Raw genomic sequence first — 17,900 nt, forward strand, 5'->3', positions numbered from 1 at the left:
ATAAAGGCTGAAGAGCAGAAGTGAAGCGAAAGGGCTGCCATAAAAAAATACTGCAGTGTTCCATGGCACTGACAGCACTCACGTAGTCATGCACTCAGCTTTCTTTCTGGAGACGGTTGCTGCAACACGCTGGAGGTGTGAGGGACCAAGCTGTAAGGAAAGAGAACTCTAGAGATTTCAGATCTAAAAGTCCTCTTATTGAAGACAAGTCTCTTTATGCAAGACAGGCTAAGGAAAATCTGCCTTACCCAACCCATTACTCCATTCTTCCCAGCAATAATAGAAATGGACATGGTATACAAGATTGCCTTACAAAAGGCAAGTATATTTAATAGTGTATATACAAATTGATGGTTCAATAATGCTATACAAAGCAGGAATACCTTTAAAGAAACCCTGAGCAAAAAGGAGGATGTAATTTTTATTTTACACTTATTGCATCATTATTTCTGGTATTTGTTTGCTATAGTAACTAATAAAAGGATATGTTCAAACCAGATGTTAAAATAAAAGTGGGCATTCTTTCCACTTATTAGCTTATTAAAAAATCTAGAGAAGAGAGTTCTGCCCCATCAGCTTTGGAAATAGATGTTTAACATGGTAGAGAACAAGCTGAGCCTGAGTAACCCAAGACAACCAATTCGTTTAGCAGAAAGACTATCTTCTGTCATCAGAAAGAGCCATCTGGAAGAGTGTTGGCTCCCTGCCAGGAACAACCCTTTAACAACCACTCCTCATGTGCTTTAAGTTACCATGTTCATAGTGGCACAACCTGGAGTGTTGGTAAAGGTCCTATCGGAGGAGCAACGTATTCCTCCTCCCGCAGTAACCGCAAAAGGATGTTCTTCTTATTCTTGGGCCAGTTATAAATGTGAGTGTTCTGCAGCCAGGTAGGCACGTGTTCCTGAAAAAAAAAACAAGGAAAATAAAAGCTAAATCGTGCAAATCCTTCTGAATCTCTACCAGAACCTTTCAGATTCTCTGAGACCCTGCCAAGGAAGATTTCATTTTGTCTGTTCCAGGCACTTCCTGTAACAACAAGAAATGTTAACTTGGCTTCAGAACTGTATTTGGGTTCCTAAATAAATGAACTCTCTGTGATCTCACAGCTTGCCTGTCTCTCTTTCTCTTCTGCCATCACGCTGGCTAATTTCATCACATTTCAAAGGAAGTCTGATGTCAATGACAGGCACCGAAAAGCTTGTGAAAATAAACATGAGGAGAGGAGAGGAGAGGAGAGGAGAGGAGAGGAGAGGAGAGGAGAGGAGAGGAGAGGAGAGGAGAGGAGAGGAGAGGAGAGGAGAGGAGAGGAGAGGAGAGGAGAGGAGAGGAGAGGAGAGGAGAGGAGAGGAGAGATTTCAGTGCCCCTAGCAGTGAAAGGCCACCTTAGTAGCTGCTAAAGGATCCATACAGCACATTCAACATTGGGATGAGGATCAATAGGGAAAGACTGGGACCCCACAGGAACATATCTCATGCTGGTAGCCCTCTCCCCCTCCCCTTGCACCTTTCTTTGCTAAGCAAGGTGTGCTCTGACCAATGGAGCAGAAGGTCGAGGCCAATGCTGAGCTTGAGGAGAGACTAATGCATCTCCAGATTAGCAGGGTCAAACCTCCACCAATCCCTGCATACTGGAAAAGGTGCAGTCCTTCACAGGGACGGGCTAATGTCTATCAACATAATGAAGCTCGGACAATGGCATTGGAGAGTGACAGCTGGCTGAGAGAGACAAGCCTGCTCAGCCCTCATGTTCCCATGTTCCCACAGCCTTGTGAGGTTTCCATATGGACAGCCTGGATGTGTAGAGGTGAAGGGCTATTATAATACCACTGATTAACAGAGGGACAGATCCTTGACCAAAATCAGTTCATGGTCACCATGAGACAGAGATTTGTTTTGGAATTGGAGACACTCAAAATGTAGCCAAAATGAGACAGCAGGTAAGCAACATGTGGAACAAGGACATCCAGCACTTGGCCCCTGGACCTCTTATTTAGCAGTGTTTTCCCAAGACAGCCCCTGTTAGAAGCAGCACAGTTCCTGTCATGCTAGTGGAGCTAGCTCCAAGAGGACAGAACAAAAAGCTGCTGGCGTGCACATCCCTGGCGCCTCACCAGGGGATGCCCTGGCATGAGCTGCACATGTCCTGATGCCAGCAAACAGCCTAGCTGCAGTCCAAACCTTTCATTCCCATGATCATGCTTCTCAAAATTGGCTGTCTTTTCCTTGGCCTGTACAGCTGTAGGAACGAGGCTGCATTGCTTTCCCTGCTCAGTTTGTGTTAATTGATGCAACCACTCTGTTAGAGCTACAGGATTTATGTATAGGAAGAAGGACATAAGTCACACAGGCACCTACAGACCCATTAGTATGAATTCACCTAGGCTTCTGGACAAGCCTGACCTTCCTCTTTCTCCAGTGGCTGAGAAAAGATAGGCTTTGTTCAGTGGTCTCTCTAAAGTGGAGGGATCCCACAGCATTCCCTTTGTAGGAGCAAAACTGAGGTTTCTTGCCTCCACCTGCTAGTCTTTTTATATAGGCATAGGAATGGATTTTAATCTGTGAATTTTACTCCTTTGACAAAGCTCTTTGGAATTGGCCAAGAGACTCAAATGTTATTGGGAGAAAGAAAGATGACTATGTTTGCATGCACATGCATATACCATTGTTACGTGGAACTTGTTTCTCTACTAAATATTGTTAAGAACTATAGAATGAAATGCAATTAAATACAGCAGGGGTTTTACCAAATGAGCCCTTTCCTTGCCTTTGATAAGAAACTACATTTTTTGGACAAAGGAAATGCAGTAGGTATAGTCAGTCTAGACTTCAGAAATGCATTTGATAGAGATCCACATGGGTAAATCATTAGTTAAATGGAAATTAGTGTGAGAAATGTGTAGTACGTAAGAAATCAGCAAGTGGGGATATAATGAGAGAGGCACTATACATCCAGAGACAAGCTCTGGGCCAAACTTCCAAAACTGCTCGTACAGTTTCGTTTAATACCCTTAATCATTTAATACTGTTAATACCATAATGAAGTCAGTGCAAAATGCACCTGCACATGAATCAGCTCTGGCAATAGTTTTAATTTTAGGGAGGTGTGTAGGGGTAAAGGGCAGCTATAGCTGCTTTTTATCCAGAGTGAGAAAGGGGCTTTTCCTTGCCATGCAACAGCATCTGTCATTGCAGGTGGGAGTAACGGGAAAATGGTTACCATCCTTGGGATTTTTAAAATTTGGCTGTGTATATGTGAGCTGAGAGGAAATTTTCTTGATGCCATAGGGAGAGTATTCGATAACTCTGCAGTTCAAACTGGTAGGAAGTGGGCAGATTGTACTAGTGCAGAGGACAGGACTGTTCAGGCTGTGACAGCAGAACATGGTTTGACATCTCATGCCTTCCCTGGCACCAGCCCCATTCATCTCACCCCTTGGCTGCTTCCAGAGGGAGTGTCTCTAGCATGGAGCAGTCTTGGCTTAACACTTTGATTGTCAGATGGCCAGATGAGGAGGACACATTTCTGTGGATTATTGTGATGCACACCTTGAACCAGCATGTTTCCTTTAACAGTGTATGACTAGAAGTTGGAAATGCCAGTTCCACCTTAACTGTGTGTTGTGCATTCTTCGCCTCATTATTCAGTTTCTTAATGAACGCTCCTTGGATCACATAGATCTCTTCCTGTAGGAGGTCGACTAATTTTCACATACCAGCAGTGCTTTATGATGTGCTGTGTATGAGATTAACTCATCTAATAGCCCCATCCCCAGATGAAACCTCCAAATCTTCATTTTCTGCTCTTTTCCACTGCCAGCTACGCTAATACTTGAATGTATAAAGGACAGTATAAAAAAGACAAAATTGAAGTAATTTGCCACCAGCATCATCCAATTATACATATACTTGGCAGTTTTTCAGGTACCTCACTTCCTCTGACTAACTCCAGACTTCATTACTGCAACTTGTTCAGGCTCTGGTGCTCTCCTTCCACCCATGATGTCCTCAGTTGCATTATCATTAAGTAGCTAGATGAAGGTAGGTGATATACCCAAGGATTATGTGGAGAAAGAGACTACAGCAGTAGCAAATGCTGATCTGCATAATTTAATGAGAAAGGCACCTATTGAAAAACTGAAGGGATATGTGGACTACAGAGGATGGGCAGGAAGGATGCCTGCAGCCTGATGCTTTGATAGAGGCAGCTGGATAAAACAACCCTGGAAATTCCTTAAATACCATTGAGAGAAGTACTGCTATACACTAAATAGTCTTCTGATAAATAAAGTTGAGCCCAAATTAACATAACTTATTGTTCTGTCTCAGAGCCCCAAGGCACCTATAGTGCCTCCTGAGACACTTTTCTCTGTAACTCTTAAGGTGCCAAGCGGCTCTAGACTGTGCGGTCTGTTCACATGCTGGGCACTCAAAAGAAGCCCCACGGTTAAGAGCCCTTTCCTCCCATCAAAGGACATGCTGACTGCTTCCCTGCCTTCAGCCTGCCCAATTCCCACCATTGCTGTCTTCCAGGTACTTAGTTAAGGTAAGTAGCAGACTGAGATCATTCAGGAAGGATCTGAATGACATTAAATACCAGAAGTACTGTTCAACCCATAGGACCTCATATATTTTACAAACCCAAGGACATATTTTCAAATCTGTGATCTTAAACTGGTGCTTAAATAAAGAACTTCATTACACTAAAAGGACTCTACAGCCCTATAACCATTGATAACATGTTTAAATTTTGACTCATGTTCCAAAATTCGGGTGCCCAAAGAAATATGAAGTATTTTTCCATACTTTTTAAAATGCACCTAGGGCCAACATGATAGCTACCCAACACTGCACAAAGCATTTGCTTATGCAAAGTGGACATGAATATAATGCAGGAGATTGAGGAAGCTAAAACTGAAGCCTTTTAACATTTTTGTCTCTGTAAAAATCCAAGAGGTTCTCTCAGTGAGGTAGAAGAGGTGGGAATCTGTTGCATTACTTATTTCTTATTCTCAAATGAATCTTCAAAACAAGTAAGGAGGGCAGATGAAATTGCAAGTCCTAAAAAATCTTAGTTTGCCTTTGATGGGCCTATTGAAGTTCAAGGAACAGCCTAATACTTTAGTATTTATTATACTCTTTATTTTTATATTCTCAGCACATGCTCTTCCAGACCCTCTCTTCACATCAGTCATAAATCCTGCCCATCTCACTCATCAGCATTGCATTTGGACAAATTTATAAAAGGGTTAATATAAGAAGCATGCTTCCTGGATAGGTTGCCTCTCTCCATTTAAATTCTTTCAGTGCTCAAGGCAATTTGACTTTTAGTTGGACATTAATCATCAGAAATACATTTACACGCTGATTTATATTGCGGATGAAATTTTTTTATTTGCATGTACATAAACCTATAAACCTTGGAATACATAAACCCATAAGCTTTAGAATATTACTTGCAGGCTATTAAGAACCAAGAAATAGAGTGTTTGAGTTTTAAGAGTCCATCTGCTGCACTGTGATCAAAATAATACGCACTTAATCATGCAGCAAGTATATAAGCATGCATGTGTGTTACCTTTTTGGCATTTGGAAAAAGCACAGGGATGAATCTGAAGTTCATACTTCCTTGCTGTATAAACTCAATCTGCATCTGGAAAAGAACAAAATGCCAGTTTTATTGTAATGACATGAAAATTTTTCTCGGCATGCATCTGAACCCTATGTATAAAAACATTCCTTGCTTACTTAAACTGCTCTTCTGTTACATGATTTGATCTATTGCTGTGGACTTGGTGTTTGGTTTGGCCACTTAATCTAATTCTCCATTGCTACAGAAAGGATACAGGAAAGATCTACCAACATTTCTTGAACATCTTGTTTCATGGTGTGAAATAATTGTGGGTTTAGCTGCAGGCGCAATCCCATGAAATCCATCTTGAACTAGTGAAGCCTGAGTTGACTAACACCCCTGTTTGCCCTCCAAGTGGGTGAAAGATTTCAGCCCGAGGCCAGGTCTGTGTCTGAGCTAGGGCCCGGACTGTTCCCCATAGCCCAGGACACAGGCATTTCAGGGCTGGTACACACAGCAAAGTACTGCTGAGAGCTCATCTGCTGGTGACAGCTTCTGAAAAACCTGACTGCAGATTCAAACCTGGGGTTCAGGTAGGTTACAGGGTGAGAAAGGCAGTTAACTGCAAATCAAGGGAGAAAGGATTGACTTAATGTCTCTGTGGGCTCTTCTGGGATAAATGTCCATCCTGTGACAGGCTGTGGAGATGGTGTCTGGTCTTCTGGCACCATGTGCTCCCCAGGAGCCCCACACTGCATCTCTGGCCGTTGCTTTGCAAGTCCATCCTTCAGTCAGCTTTACTGCTGCCTAAGAAAAGACCTCAGTTCCAGGATGGCTGAAGCAAAAGGGCTGGTTTAGAAGGAGGAAGGTCAGGCACTGTTAGATAAGATTGTGCTCAGGGCTATACAAGGGCTCAAGAAGGTGAAGGAAGGGAAAAACATTGAACAATAAAGCATACGAAGAAATAAGATGAGCATGTTTAATAGGATTTTTCTTCCTTGAACCTCTTAGCAGATGTTAATGAGTATACTGAGCTGATGAGAGGAAGGATTAATGAATTCCAAAGAGGGGTGTTTAACTATGGGGATTAGGGAAAACAAAGCAAAGAACCTGCCATTTGGAGACAGATTTGTCTTTTGAGAAGAAGAGACAGTCTTTGTAAAACAGCAAATGCATGTCCTTGCTTACCATCCTGTGGATGTATTTAGTATGTAAGCCGTGTTCATCCCTGTCCAGCTGGGATTCAGCCCCTTCCACATCCTGTTTGTATTTTGGACTGATTGCTATGATTATCATCACTGTCTTCTGTTAGGGAGAAAAGCACTTTTATGAAATTGAAAAATGCAACATGTTTGGTAGAGGCAGATCGGAAATCTGCCAGTTTGTGTTTTAAGTGATCTTTGTGTTCCTGGCAAACACAAGAGGATCTCATTCATTCTGGCAGGAAATACAGGAGAACTTGTACACTCGTTCTCCTCATTATTTCTCAACATCTCAATATAGAAAATCTAAATGTCAAGAGATGCATTAGCAGCTACCAGTTGACACTTGCAATCCCTGTCATAAAAAGCTACTTTTATCAGTGTAGAGTGTCTATGTGCATACACAGAAAACTTTTGTCTTCAAATTCAGACCCAAATGTTTTCCAACAGCTTATGTAGAAGTGCCTCTATTTAGTCATCTATGACTTTTTATACAAAAAGCTACTAAAGACAGTGGTCTGTGGAAGCTACTTCTAGGGCTCTCAGTAGCAGAAATTACATATTTTCTTGCTGATCTTACTGGCAAAGTGTGCGGAGAGATGGCTGTGCAGAGAGGGCGACTGTTGTGGATGGTCTGGACAGGTTTAGGGGTATCTGGCAGTTCTGTCATGATGGGCTGAAGGCAATGCTCCTCCACCATGCTAGGACAGCCCAGATCCTGCCTCTGACCTGTTTAATCCCAGCTCCACACTGAGCTCAGGTTTCCTTTTTATCTGGGAAACGTCTCCTTAATGGCAGGCCAGTTGAAACGAAGCAGATGAAAGCTTCCTACTTGTGTTTATCTGGGGCCTGCCTTTCATCCCATCAGGCACATCAGGCTGTGTAAGGCTTCCAAGTCTTACAGTCAGCCTGGCATGTAATTAACTCTTTCCTTCTGTGCTGTATCAAGAGCATCTGCCTCACCACAGGGTCAAATACAGCAAGGAGCCATTATCCCTTACACTGACTCAACATACTCCAGAATTACTTTTGCTTGTGCTTGACATGTGTGTAAGCATTTACAGATGTTGAGGGTTTGCAAGAGACATGCCCAGTTGCACACTTTCCTCTGCTTGTGCCCAATCAGTCCCTTACCTCTCACACATGTAAGGGTTTTGAAGTTAGAAACTGCCTCCAGTCAGTGGAGGCAAAACCAAACTTTTCTGGGGTGGGTAGTCAGAGAAAGATCCTCAGGTGGAGGCAGGAGATTGTTCTCTGCATGTACTGGTTTCTCCTACTGACTGTGCACAAGTCCCAGAGGAGATCTGCCAGCTTGAATTTTAAGTGATGTTTTTGGCAAAAGCAAAATCTGTCTTCTGGTTTCATTACCTACATTACACACAGTGAGTCCAAGCCTAATTTGTCCTGATGCAAGCCGCAGTAGGCATGACTACACTTCCATGGCAGAGGTCCCAGGCTGACTCTGCACGCAGTTGTATCATGCCTGCATGGGCACCTGCAGGAAACCTCTGCAGGGCTGGCTCAGATGGTTGAACTTCCTTGGTCAGGTGGAGGAGAGTCCACCAATTCAGTCATCCTGCTTCTGAACCATGGAGATCTGGCCAGAGTGAGTCAGAGACCCGGTGGCCACTCAGCAAGGTGAGAATCCAAGGAAGCTAGCCCATGATGGCTCCTGTCCAGTGACAGAATTGCCAGTTTGCACCCAACTGTGCTGGTATAGTCCGACCACTTGGCTTGATCCTAAAGGAGATGTGCACTCACTGCTCAGGGGAACTTCAGAGGAAGTTGGTGCTGCAAGGGGACAGCACTAGCATCAAGATAAATCTCTGTTTTACTGCTTAGATAGATACAAAATGATGAGAGCAAATCTATATATCAACCAAGAGTAGACCAATTTCTAGTTTAAATGTAGGATGGTTTATCCAGAACAACCCTTCAGCATTTTAGATATCAGTGTAAAAGCTACAAGTGAGAAGGATGAACATTAGCCATGACTGTGCAGCCTGGGATGAAATACAGATATCATTGTAACCATGCACAGCTAAACCCTACTATTTAAAAAGGGGATGCAGGAACAACTTTTCCAATGGCAGCTTCAGGCTGGATGTAACAGGTAGCATTAGAAATTGGCAAGAATGCCAGGATTAACACTTAACTTCTCAAAGAAAGAGCTCTGGGACCACCAGATACAGATGTGAGTGAGATTTGCCTACACTCTCTCTTGCAACGCCTCTGCCATTTCTACAGGGGCAGGGAAGACAACAGTAGGGTCTCGCATTTTCATTCCGTCCCTGCTATGTATTAGAACGATTCAATCATTTTCCTCAGGTCACCTCTGCTATAAACAAGGTTAAATTGCCCTTACATACATCACCTAGGTAGCGCTCCATCCACTTAATGATGTCAATACCTCGTACCGTGTCCTCAAAGATATCAATCTGCAAGAGAATGGAAGTCTGTGGTGAGCATCCCTTCACCTTTCCTCTCCACTTTATGGCACTGATAGAGCACCTACTCCTTTCTTTGTTTATGACAAGCATGCCCAATTCCCCTAGGAAAGAAACATCTGCAATTTCCCTGCGGTCTGGAGCCAAGCTGGACAGGCAGCAGGCAGAGAAGGGCTGCTGCAGGCACATCCTTGGGCTCCCACTCAGCTGGCCCTTTGACTGGCTGCCCTGCCAGCCCCCAACTCCCAGGCATTTTTTACTGGACAGAACAAGGTGCTGCCTACCTTCTCCATCTGTATAGCTGCAAATACCTGCTGTTTTCTGACTGCAAGGGTATACTGAGTGTGAAGCTTTAGCTTCATACTGAACTAAACATTCACCCAGACTTCATTGACAGCAGAGCAGTGGAGGACTTCATAGGACTGAATATGACCAACACTATTTGCTTCTCTGCATGCCCAGTAAACCAAGAAACCAGAATAAGTGATTGTGACCAATGGAGTAAATATTAACTTCTCCAAGTTTTCGAGATAAGAGTTATGATCTGCTCTCAAGTCTTTCTTTTTCCCTTTCTGAATGCAGAGAGCCCACTTGTTTCCCTGCTTTGTGGCCATTTTGCTGTATTTATTGTTCTGCAGCAGGCTCTAAGAGTTACCTGTCCAGCAAAGGTGCTATTAATGAGCCTTCTATTCTGTAAAGCTATGGTGCCCAAAAGCCTTCTTATGAATTGGTCATAGTGCAGAACTGCTGGAGAGAAGTATAATCGCAGTCTCTTTAAAAAAATCTTTGATTCATGAAAGTAAATAAGCATGTGCAAAGCTCCCCACTGAGTCTCATTCAGTTTAATGATAGCCACTTGCTTAAATACCTTCCTGAATTGGAGCCAAAGAGTGAAGGTTGAGGGGTCAGATAGCATATGCTTTTGAAATAAGAAAATATGAATCAAGATTTTGATGAACACTGATTCCTAGAGCCTCTGTGGGCCTCTAAGATGAAGAGAACTCATGAGAAATTCAGTAAAAATCTGAATGGCTTATGGGATTAGACAGCATGACACAGACCTTTTCAGGCCAGTGATTTTTAGAATCCCTTTTAAAGGTGTAACAAAGCAAAATCACTTTTAAAGGGATAACAAAGCAAATAAAGCCATGAGATGGGCTGTTTCATTAAGCTGTGTGAATTTCAGAATCTACTTTAGATCTTTTCTAGCAGAAAGTTACTCACATCTGAAGAATCAATGATGTAACAGCACTGGAGAAAAAAAAGGTAGGGTGGGATAAACATAAAATTGGCCTTTTGTAATACTGACCAAATATGAGACAATATTAACGGAATAACTCACAAAACCTCAAACTGTTGTCCATCTGGTATTACTAAGTGAATTTTTCCCGGGTCATTATTAAAGCATATTTCAAAGCACAAAATTCAGTTAAAAGAAGAATAAACAAAATGGCAGATCATTTAAGCTACAGCTTGCAAAACCAAGGCTAGTTAATTCTACGTGCATCTTCTTTAGCCTACAAAATGTGATGATAACCAGAAAAACATTTAAATGGACAGTGCATTGCCTCTTCTGTTTTTGTTTTTTTTTTTTTTTTTTTTTTTTGGAAAAGCCTCTTCCCTGGGTGAAAGTAATTCTTTCCGGAAGGAATACTTACAGCAGTTTGAAATCCGTTTACAGACAGGAAGTTCACAAATTTCATAACCTCCACTGCCGTATCCACCGAGTAGGTTATGAAGACCTTGCCTGGGAGAGAGAGTCTGTATGAATACGTAACACATTTAAATACACCATTCAGAGGGTGAGACTGTCACAGCCCTCCTTTTCCACCACGCTGCACGTTCTGCCCACTTAGGTCTCTTTGGCTTGTTTATGAAATGGATGTGGGAAAGTGCAGTGGCTCAGTGTTGAAACCAACGACCTGTACAAAACCCTGCTCCAGATTTGAGCTCCTCCTGCCTTAGTGGCAAGCTGCAGAGGGTAAATCCCTCTGCTGCTCCCTCTGCCCTGTGGCCAGAGCTGCTTTTTCCCAGTGCTTGGGCATACCTAAGCCTGGGCTCACACCCACAGCTTGTGTTACCTCCACTGGCTGTAGCTGGCACAGTTTTCCCCAGAGCCACTGATATGACACAGAGCTGGATGGGCCCTTATGCATGTCATACTGCCTCTTCTTGAAGCAGCATTAACCCCCTGTGCAGGCAGGATATATGGCTGGTGACATCAATGTCCTTGCCGTTGTGGGAGGGGTTTTCATAGATTTGCATCAGGGTAAACCAGCTAGCTGATCTAATCCAGCTGTGCACGTACCAGAGATGACCCTGTAATACCCAGTAATTCCTCCACCTAGGACACAGTAACTGATAAAGTAGGGTCTACCCAAGAGTGGCATCTGGTATCATAACTCACTCCTACAGGCCAGAGAGATGTGACTCTGGATTTGGAAGGTGATACTTAGAAAGAAGAATAAAGGAAAAACCAAAACTGCAGGAGAGCTCTGGAGGGTTCTTAGCAATGGCACATCTCAACTACTTGCCAGCTTGGCATTCAGAAAGAAGTTATTTTTCTGAAACCTGACTTTCCCCAAGGAGTAGGAGGGTGAGTGCATCTGTAGTGCTCGTGGCAACAGAGGCATGTCAGGCAGAGCCCTCAGCATGTTCCAGAGTCCTCTCCAAACTCACCAGTTCAGGGAGAAACTGAGGTCAAGGCTAAACATATTTGTCTGGTTTGGGACAGGCAGAAACACTTTATCCCTCAGGCTTTGTTTGTTATTAGTCTTTTACTGTAAGCTCCAGCCCCTCCTGCCTCAAAGGGACTTCCTGTTTAGCAAGGAGTCATGAAAACAATCTAAACAGTATTTACTTCTTGTAAACAAAATAACAAGCAATTAATGACAATTACGTTTTCAGGATTCAAGGGGGTAATTCCATCCCACCAAACACAGACACTCGTACCCAACAGATGTGGTGACACTCGGTACTTTCTTTTCTTGTTGTCTTTGTGTCTTGTGTAATGTCCTCCTGCCTTCTCCCCCTTCACCACTCTGGAGCTCTCCCACCTAAAGCTGTTAGGCTGTGCTGTAAAATCTCGCACAGAACAAATTTGCTAACCACTTACGCAACTCCTCTGGCAGATTGCTGGTTCTCAGAGTTCCCTTGGCTGCAGGGTTGCTGAGAGGTCTTGGGACAGCAGCTGGAGATGGAAAATTGTCAGAAGGACAACCACATGCTTCATCCAGGCCACATGCCTTGGGGGGCAGCTGACCATTAGGCAGCTGATTGTATAGCTGGTTTCTACAAAGAAAAGCAATGGAGGATTTAGAAAATACTTATTTTCAGGTGAAATTCAGAATTTCTTTTCCTTTTAATAGCACACTAAGAACTTTATCTGCATATTAGCTGTGAAAAGTTCTTGCAGAAATGCTTGGCTCAGCACATCTGCTTAGTTATTACAGTGTCTTTGGAAGAGATACCTTGGTGGCAGGCTACCACAAGAAGCAGTTTATCAGAGATACAACATTAATCACAGGAAGTAAGTCACATCATAGCTGAAAGCTGTTCAGCTTGCAATTAGCAGAAGCAAAGGCTGTTTCTGACTGACAAATAATGGAGTGTCGTGGATGTTGTTATGCTCATATGGGAGCAGGGTGGTCCTTGGGTAACCTCTTCCCATCCTCTAAAGGTAAAGAATGCTTCATCGCACCTCAGATGCTCTCACGATGTCCTGTGCAGCACAAGAGGCTCACAGAAAGGCGGAGTTTGGGAAAATGGGTCTACAAAGGCACTCCAGCTCCACCCCTGGAGGGCCTCCAGTCTTGGACAAACCCAATGTTTTGCCAAAGGGAACAGAATTAATTTCTTGACCAGCAATGGCAGACCCAAATGAGGGTTTCTCATGTCAGGGACTGGCATTCTAGGCCAGCAATAACCTTGCCTAATGTTTTCTCCACCACAGTAAACAGACAGATGGGGATAATTTTAGGAAGCTTAGGAGTTCTCATCCTACTACACTTTGGCTTCAGATTTTAAGTCAATGGGAATGTGAATCTACAGAGATTTTTATGTGAGGTGTGCTTGCAATGTGCTGGGTTGAATCTGTTGGATGAATTTTAGGTTTCTCTGAGAGCTTTTCCCCACAGAGCAATGATGTTTAGTCAATCAAGACCACTCTCTTTTTTTTTTTTTTTCTTAGCCTTCCTTAAATGAATGATGACAGGCTGGTCGCAGCATGTTTTCTGTTGTCACATTAAGATCTGGTTTATTCATTTTGGTGCAGATGTTTTCTGTTACAAAATACTCTATAGGCAAATATTACCAACATGTAACTGCTGTTCCTGGAGTCAGCCTGCAAGCAGCAGCAATGCAGCCGCAGGACAGACCCCAAGTATTCTGGATCTCTTTTTGCAGAAGAAAGTACTAATAAAAACAACACTTGCCTCATCAACGGCCACAAAAACACTAGCCAGTGGCTAATTTACAGATCTTCCCAAAACTCCACCTTATCTAACAAATGTGCCAAAAATCGGGAGTCTGGTTTTAAATTTTACTACTGCAAAGGATACTCACTACCCCTCAATATTTTTACGTTTTCATACAAACTCTCTGCAATTCTTTCTGCTGCAGGTACTCCCTTATCTTGCTGTCACTTTTCTGTTACAGCCCTTAAATTTTCACAGGCCAGAGCAGAATGATATTTCAGCTGTCTGCCCTCTTTTGTCCTGCCAATTCTCACAGTTCCCTACCAAGGCCATATCACATAAGTGGACATTTTCAAGCACAGATGCCTGTTAGTTTAACAACTCTAAAAGTATTGTGGCACTTGAATAAAAACAGTCTGATTTCAGTTATTCTCAGAACCTGAAGCTTCAATTTGTTTTTAGATAGCTGAGTCTGAAGGAACCCCTTGCATTAATAGGATTTCCCATCTGCTAACTAGATACTTGTAAGAATATAAGGCCTGAGAAATTAATATTTCAAAATCAGTCAAAAAGCCCTGGATGAAAACTGCCAGACATTCTGCTATGAAAAATCATAGAAAAGGCTGCAAATGGCAGTGTAGAGATATATTAGCAACTGATGGGATTTTCTCCCTTTTTCTGTGTACCACAGAAGAGGTAAAAAGGAAATCACTGGAAGCCAGTGATTGAGTTGCCCCAGGCTGGTACAGTGTAAAGCTGAAGACTCCAGCAAGCCACCAAATTGACCTTTGCCCGTGAGCAGGACAGCTCTAAGGTTTCAACTGAGATATTTTTCAACTCCTCATCCCTTAAGCCTTCAAGCATTTATCTTCCTTAACTTATGCATTTCAGGGTGTGCTCTAACAGCATATCAGGTATCTGGCTTTGAAGTCCTTTAGGAGAGGGTCAGGCCCCCATTGAGTGTAAAATAGCGAGAAAAGAAAACAACCCAGCATCTCACATGTACTCCTGCAGCCTGGGCAGGCTCACAGTACAAGGATTCAGAATTACTGGTTGAAAGCCCACAAAATCAGATGAGAAGAACTTCCACTTCCCACAACCCCCACCCAGGCATACTTACGGGAATCGAGGAGGGCCAGGGGAGGAGCATGTCCTCTGGGGTAGTCGCTCTCCAGTGCCTTTGGGAGCACGAAGGTTTGAGTAATTTGGGATGACTTGCTGGGCTGGGCGGATAACTCTCATGCAAGGTCCAGGAACAGGAGGAAGTGGTTGTGATGGCTCTGCAAAATGCTGGTAAGGAGCTCTGCCATCTGGAAGGGTGAGAAAATAAAGGCAGCAACTATCATTTCAGCCAACACATTTTTGCCTCAGTTTGTGTTTATTCCTTTCCAGGCATGTCTCAGGAAACTGAGCAGTTTGGAGGCATTTGCAGGTATCTCGCTCTGAAAGAAGCCAGATGAAGGAATGTTTTAGAGTCTAAAGCTTGCTATTTCCCAGTCACATAAGGCACGGTTCAGATCCCTGCTCGGGGTTGGGCTGTTGGGACAGCTGACAGTTAAACAGTCAGGGCTGCCTTGTCCCTGTGCTTACTGTGCCTCAGTGTTTTTTGGTAGGGTTTTTTTTTTTTTATTTCTTTTTGGCAATGACTTGTGAAAATGAATCATCCCAAAGTTCTCATGAAAGCAGATGCAAAATCCTGGAACAAATCAGTTTGCAACACTAAGGCTAAACAGACTGTGATTACTGTAAATGAAAAGAGGAAAAATAATCGCTTAGTATGTTACTTCACCCTATGTGAATTTTCTGTCAAAGTGACATTTTAAGGACTTTTCCCTGCTCCTGTTGCCATCCAAAAGGCTGCAGGGGAAGCCCAAAGTGATAATTTTGCACAAGTAATTGTGAAAACCTTTACTGTTACTGGCCTTATGTAATACCGATTAATAACTATCGTACAGCGGAACTGTTGGCATAAACTGAAAGAGAAAGCAATGCAAGCTGTTTGTTTCCCAATTGGGGAAGAGGAGGTTTCTGGCTTTTTTCCCCTCAGTCTTTCTGCTTGCACTTTTCATTAGGCAGCAGCTCTGTGCACTTCCAAGCTGCTGTGTGCAGATCAAAGTCCAGCCTGGCAGGGCTTATTAGCACTGCATGATTATGGTGTCATGAGCTGTCTCTAAAAGCTGCAGTATTCAAATGCTCTTTTCCCCAAAAACTGTTTTTTAAAATCCTTTTAGCTATTTTTGGGTCATGCTTTCTTTTCCCTAGCAGCCATGAGGACTATCTATCTTTTTGGATTTTTTTAAGGGGAGGATAACAAAAGAAAACAAAGCTTCGATGAAATACTCCAATTACAGGAGCCAACATTTAAGAAAAAAATCCTCAAACCAACCCCATAATTACACAGATTCCTGATGAAATTGTGAGTCAGCAACATTGCATTTGTTGAAATTGGTTTAGGAGATTTTCCCACCCCTCTCTTTTAACTATTTGCAGAAGAACAGGGTGAAAGAGTCTGGGCGTACCATAGTACAAGTCAATATGGTTTCCTCCTGGATTTCTCATGACCAGCTCTAGGGAAGTTGACAGGGGTCTTGGACACTCAGTTTGGTTTGGGCATTTAAAGGCCAATGTTTCACCAGCTTCCTTTGGATCTGTCTGCTGCTACAGTATATTGGAAGCAGACAAAGTTCAAAGCACAGCGTGGCCAGGCATGTCCACATACCCCATCATCCCTCAAAGACACATATCTGAGGTAATGGTCCCTGGGCACACAGCACTGTTGTGAACATTTCTTTGACTTAAGAAGCAGTTTTGTTGTTGTATCTCAAATAGCAGGTGCCCTGAGCCAGTTCAGAGCCTCTGGGCACAGTTGCTGTTCCCCAGGGAAGGCGTGTTGTAACACACAAACTACAGAGCTTTGTTGTGGGTTGCCACTGCCCAACAATTATGTGAGACACAAGGAGCTGTCAGGAGGTGATTTACACTGTACCAGGCATGTGAGAAACAGGAGTACAGTTGCCAGCTTGTGGTCCTGACAAAATCTGCTCCAGCCATCAGTTTATTTTACTCTTTTTGCCCTCTGGATATGACTGGAATGGTAGTGATTTTTCTGAAGAAAGCCTTTCAGAGTTCCTGCTTTCAAACAAAATGTCCTCACTCAGTAAATGTCCTACTTCTCACGATGCCTGCTTGTGGAGGGGGTATATGGAGGTAAATAGTGAGGGGTGTCGTGCAACCAGCTCTTTGTCTGCTTACAGCTGTACTGAAAGGAGAAGGTAGGAAAAGAAAACCAAAGGACATTTTCCAAATGTTAAGCTGTAGATGTTGTTCTAAAACCCTCCTCTTTCATATACCTAATTACAGCACATTGCTGGAATGACAAAACTCCTTAAACAGATGCAATATAAATGCTGTGGAGTCAAAAAAAGGTTAAAAAAAAGGAAAAAAAAAAAAGGTTTATCAGAACAGGCCTGCAGCTTTTTATTAGAAAGCCAGCCCAAAACAGGTCAGGGTCTCATGAGCCTAATGTAATATAAATTTATATTAAAACAATCATATTGCTGTTGAATGTTCAAAGCTCACTTCATAACAGATAAAAATCTCAGAGACTGAAAAGGAATACTAATTAATAGCAGGCTGTAAACTGCACTGTAGCCTCCCAGAGCCAGAACGCCCATATTGAGGGAATCACATCAGTGCTCAGCGACACAATCACCAGCAGCTGAGAGGACTCCATTTTAAGTAATGAGCTTTCATTTCAGCTGACAACAGAAAAAAATGAGGATGATGGATGTCACGCTCTCTTCACACAGAAATAAAACACATGGGTGAGTCTGGTCATAATGCTGGGAGATACTATTTATGGAGATCAAGGGTAACCTCCCACCCTGATCCTGGCAGGAAATTCTCAACTTTGGGGATCCAAGGGGGAGCAAGGAAATCTATGAAAACAACAGGAATTGAGTCGGTATAGGAGACTGCCGAAAGACTGATGCAAGGAGGAAGGAAATGACTAGAATATGAAATAACAGCAGGGAGAAGCTGTGCATGCTCAGCATGACCAGCAAAGGCTAGTTTCTAGGCAAAATCATTCGCCTGCACTCAATGAATAACTGTAACCTCTTTAACTTAGAGGTTCAGAGGTTTTGCAGCAGACAGTCCAGCCACACAGACCAAAAATCTGAAATTGTAAAATGGACTGCAATTAGAAGTTTAAAGAGCTTAATAATTGCATGCTGTGCTGGGAACATGCCATTGGTGAATGATG

At 43.0% G+C, this 17,900-nt stretch overlaps 1 protein-coding gene across 2 annotated transcripts; it reads right to left on the reverse strand.

Annotated features, from left to right (window-relative positions):
- Positions 1–632: 632 nt before the first annotated feature.
- On the reverse strand, positions 633–15,822 carry TRAF3IP2 (TRAF3 interacting protein 2). 2 transcript variants are annotated; one of them, XM_062488736.1, is made up of 7 exons: positions 14,757–15,822; positions 12,337–12,512; positions 10,880–10,968; positions 9,144–9,212; positions 6,761–6,877; positions 5,579–5,653; positions 633–904 (listed from the first exon to the last, which is right to left on the reverse strand). In XM_062488736.1, exons 1-7 carry the CDS (start codon positions 14,876–14,878, stop codon positions 758–760), a joined length of 795 nt encoding a protein of 264 aa, XP_062344720.1. In that variant the 5' UTR covers positions 14,879–15,822; the 3' UTR covers positions 633–757. The 2 variants fall into 2 exon arrangements, with proteins under 2 accessions (XP_062344720.1, XP_062344721.1); XM_062488737.1 differs by lacking the exons at positions 9,144–9,212; positions 12,337–12,512; positions 14,757–15,822 and having other exon boundaries at positions 10,880–11,066.
- Between the last annotated feature and the right edge of the window lie 2,078 nt (positions 15,823–17,900).

Source organism: Cinclus cinclus, chromosome 3 (assembly GCF_963662255.1).
Source record: "Cinclus cinclus chromosome 3, bCinCin1.1, whole genome shotgun sequence".
Lineage (NCBI taxonomy): Eukaryota > Metazoa > Chordata > Aves > Passeriformes > Cinclidae > Cinclus > Cinclus cinclus.

Coding starts and splice junctions, on each gene's coding strand:
- TRAF3IP2 (XM_062488736.1), bottom strand. CDS start 14,878: ATGAGAGTTATCCGCCCAGCCCAGCAAGTCATCCCAAATTACTCAAAC. Junction 12,513..14,756: donor CCTGGCCCTCCTCGATTCCC/GTAAGTATGCCT, acceptor TTTTCTTTGTAG/AAACCAGCTATACAATCAGC. Junction 6,878..9,143: donor TGGAGCGCTACCTAGGTGAT/GTATGTAAGGGC, acceptor TCTCCCTAACAG/AAGACAGTGATGATAATCAT.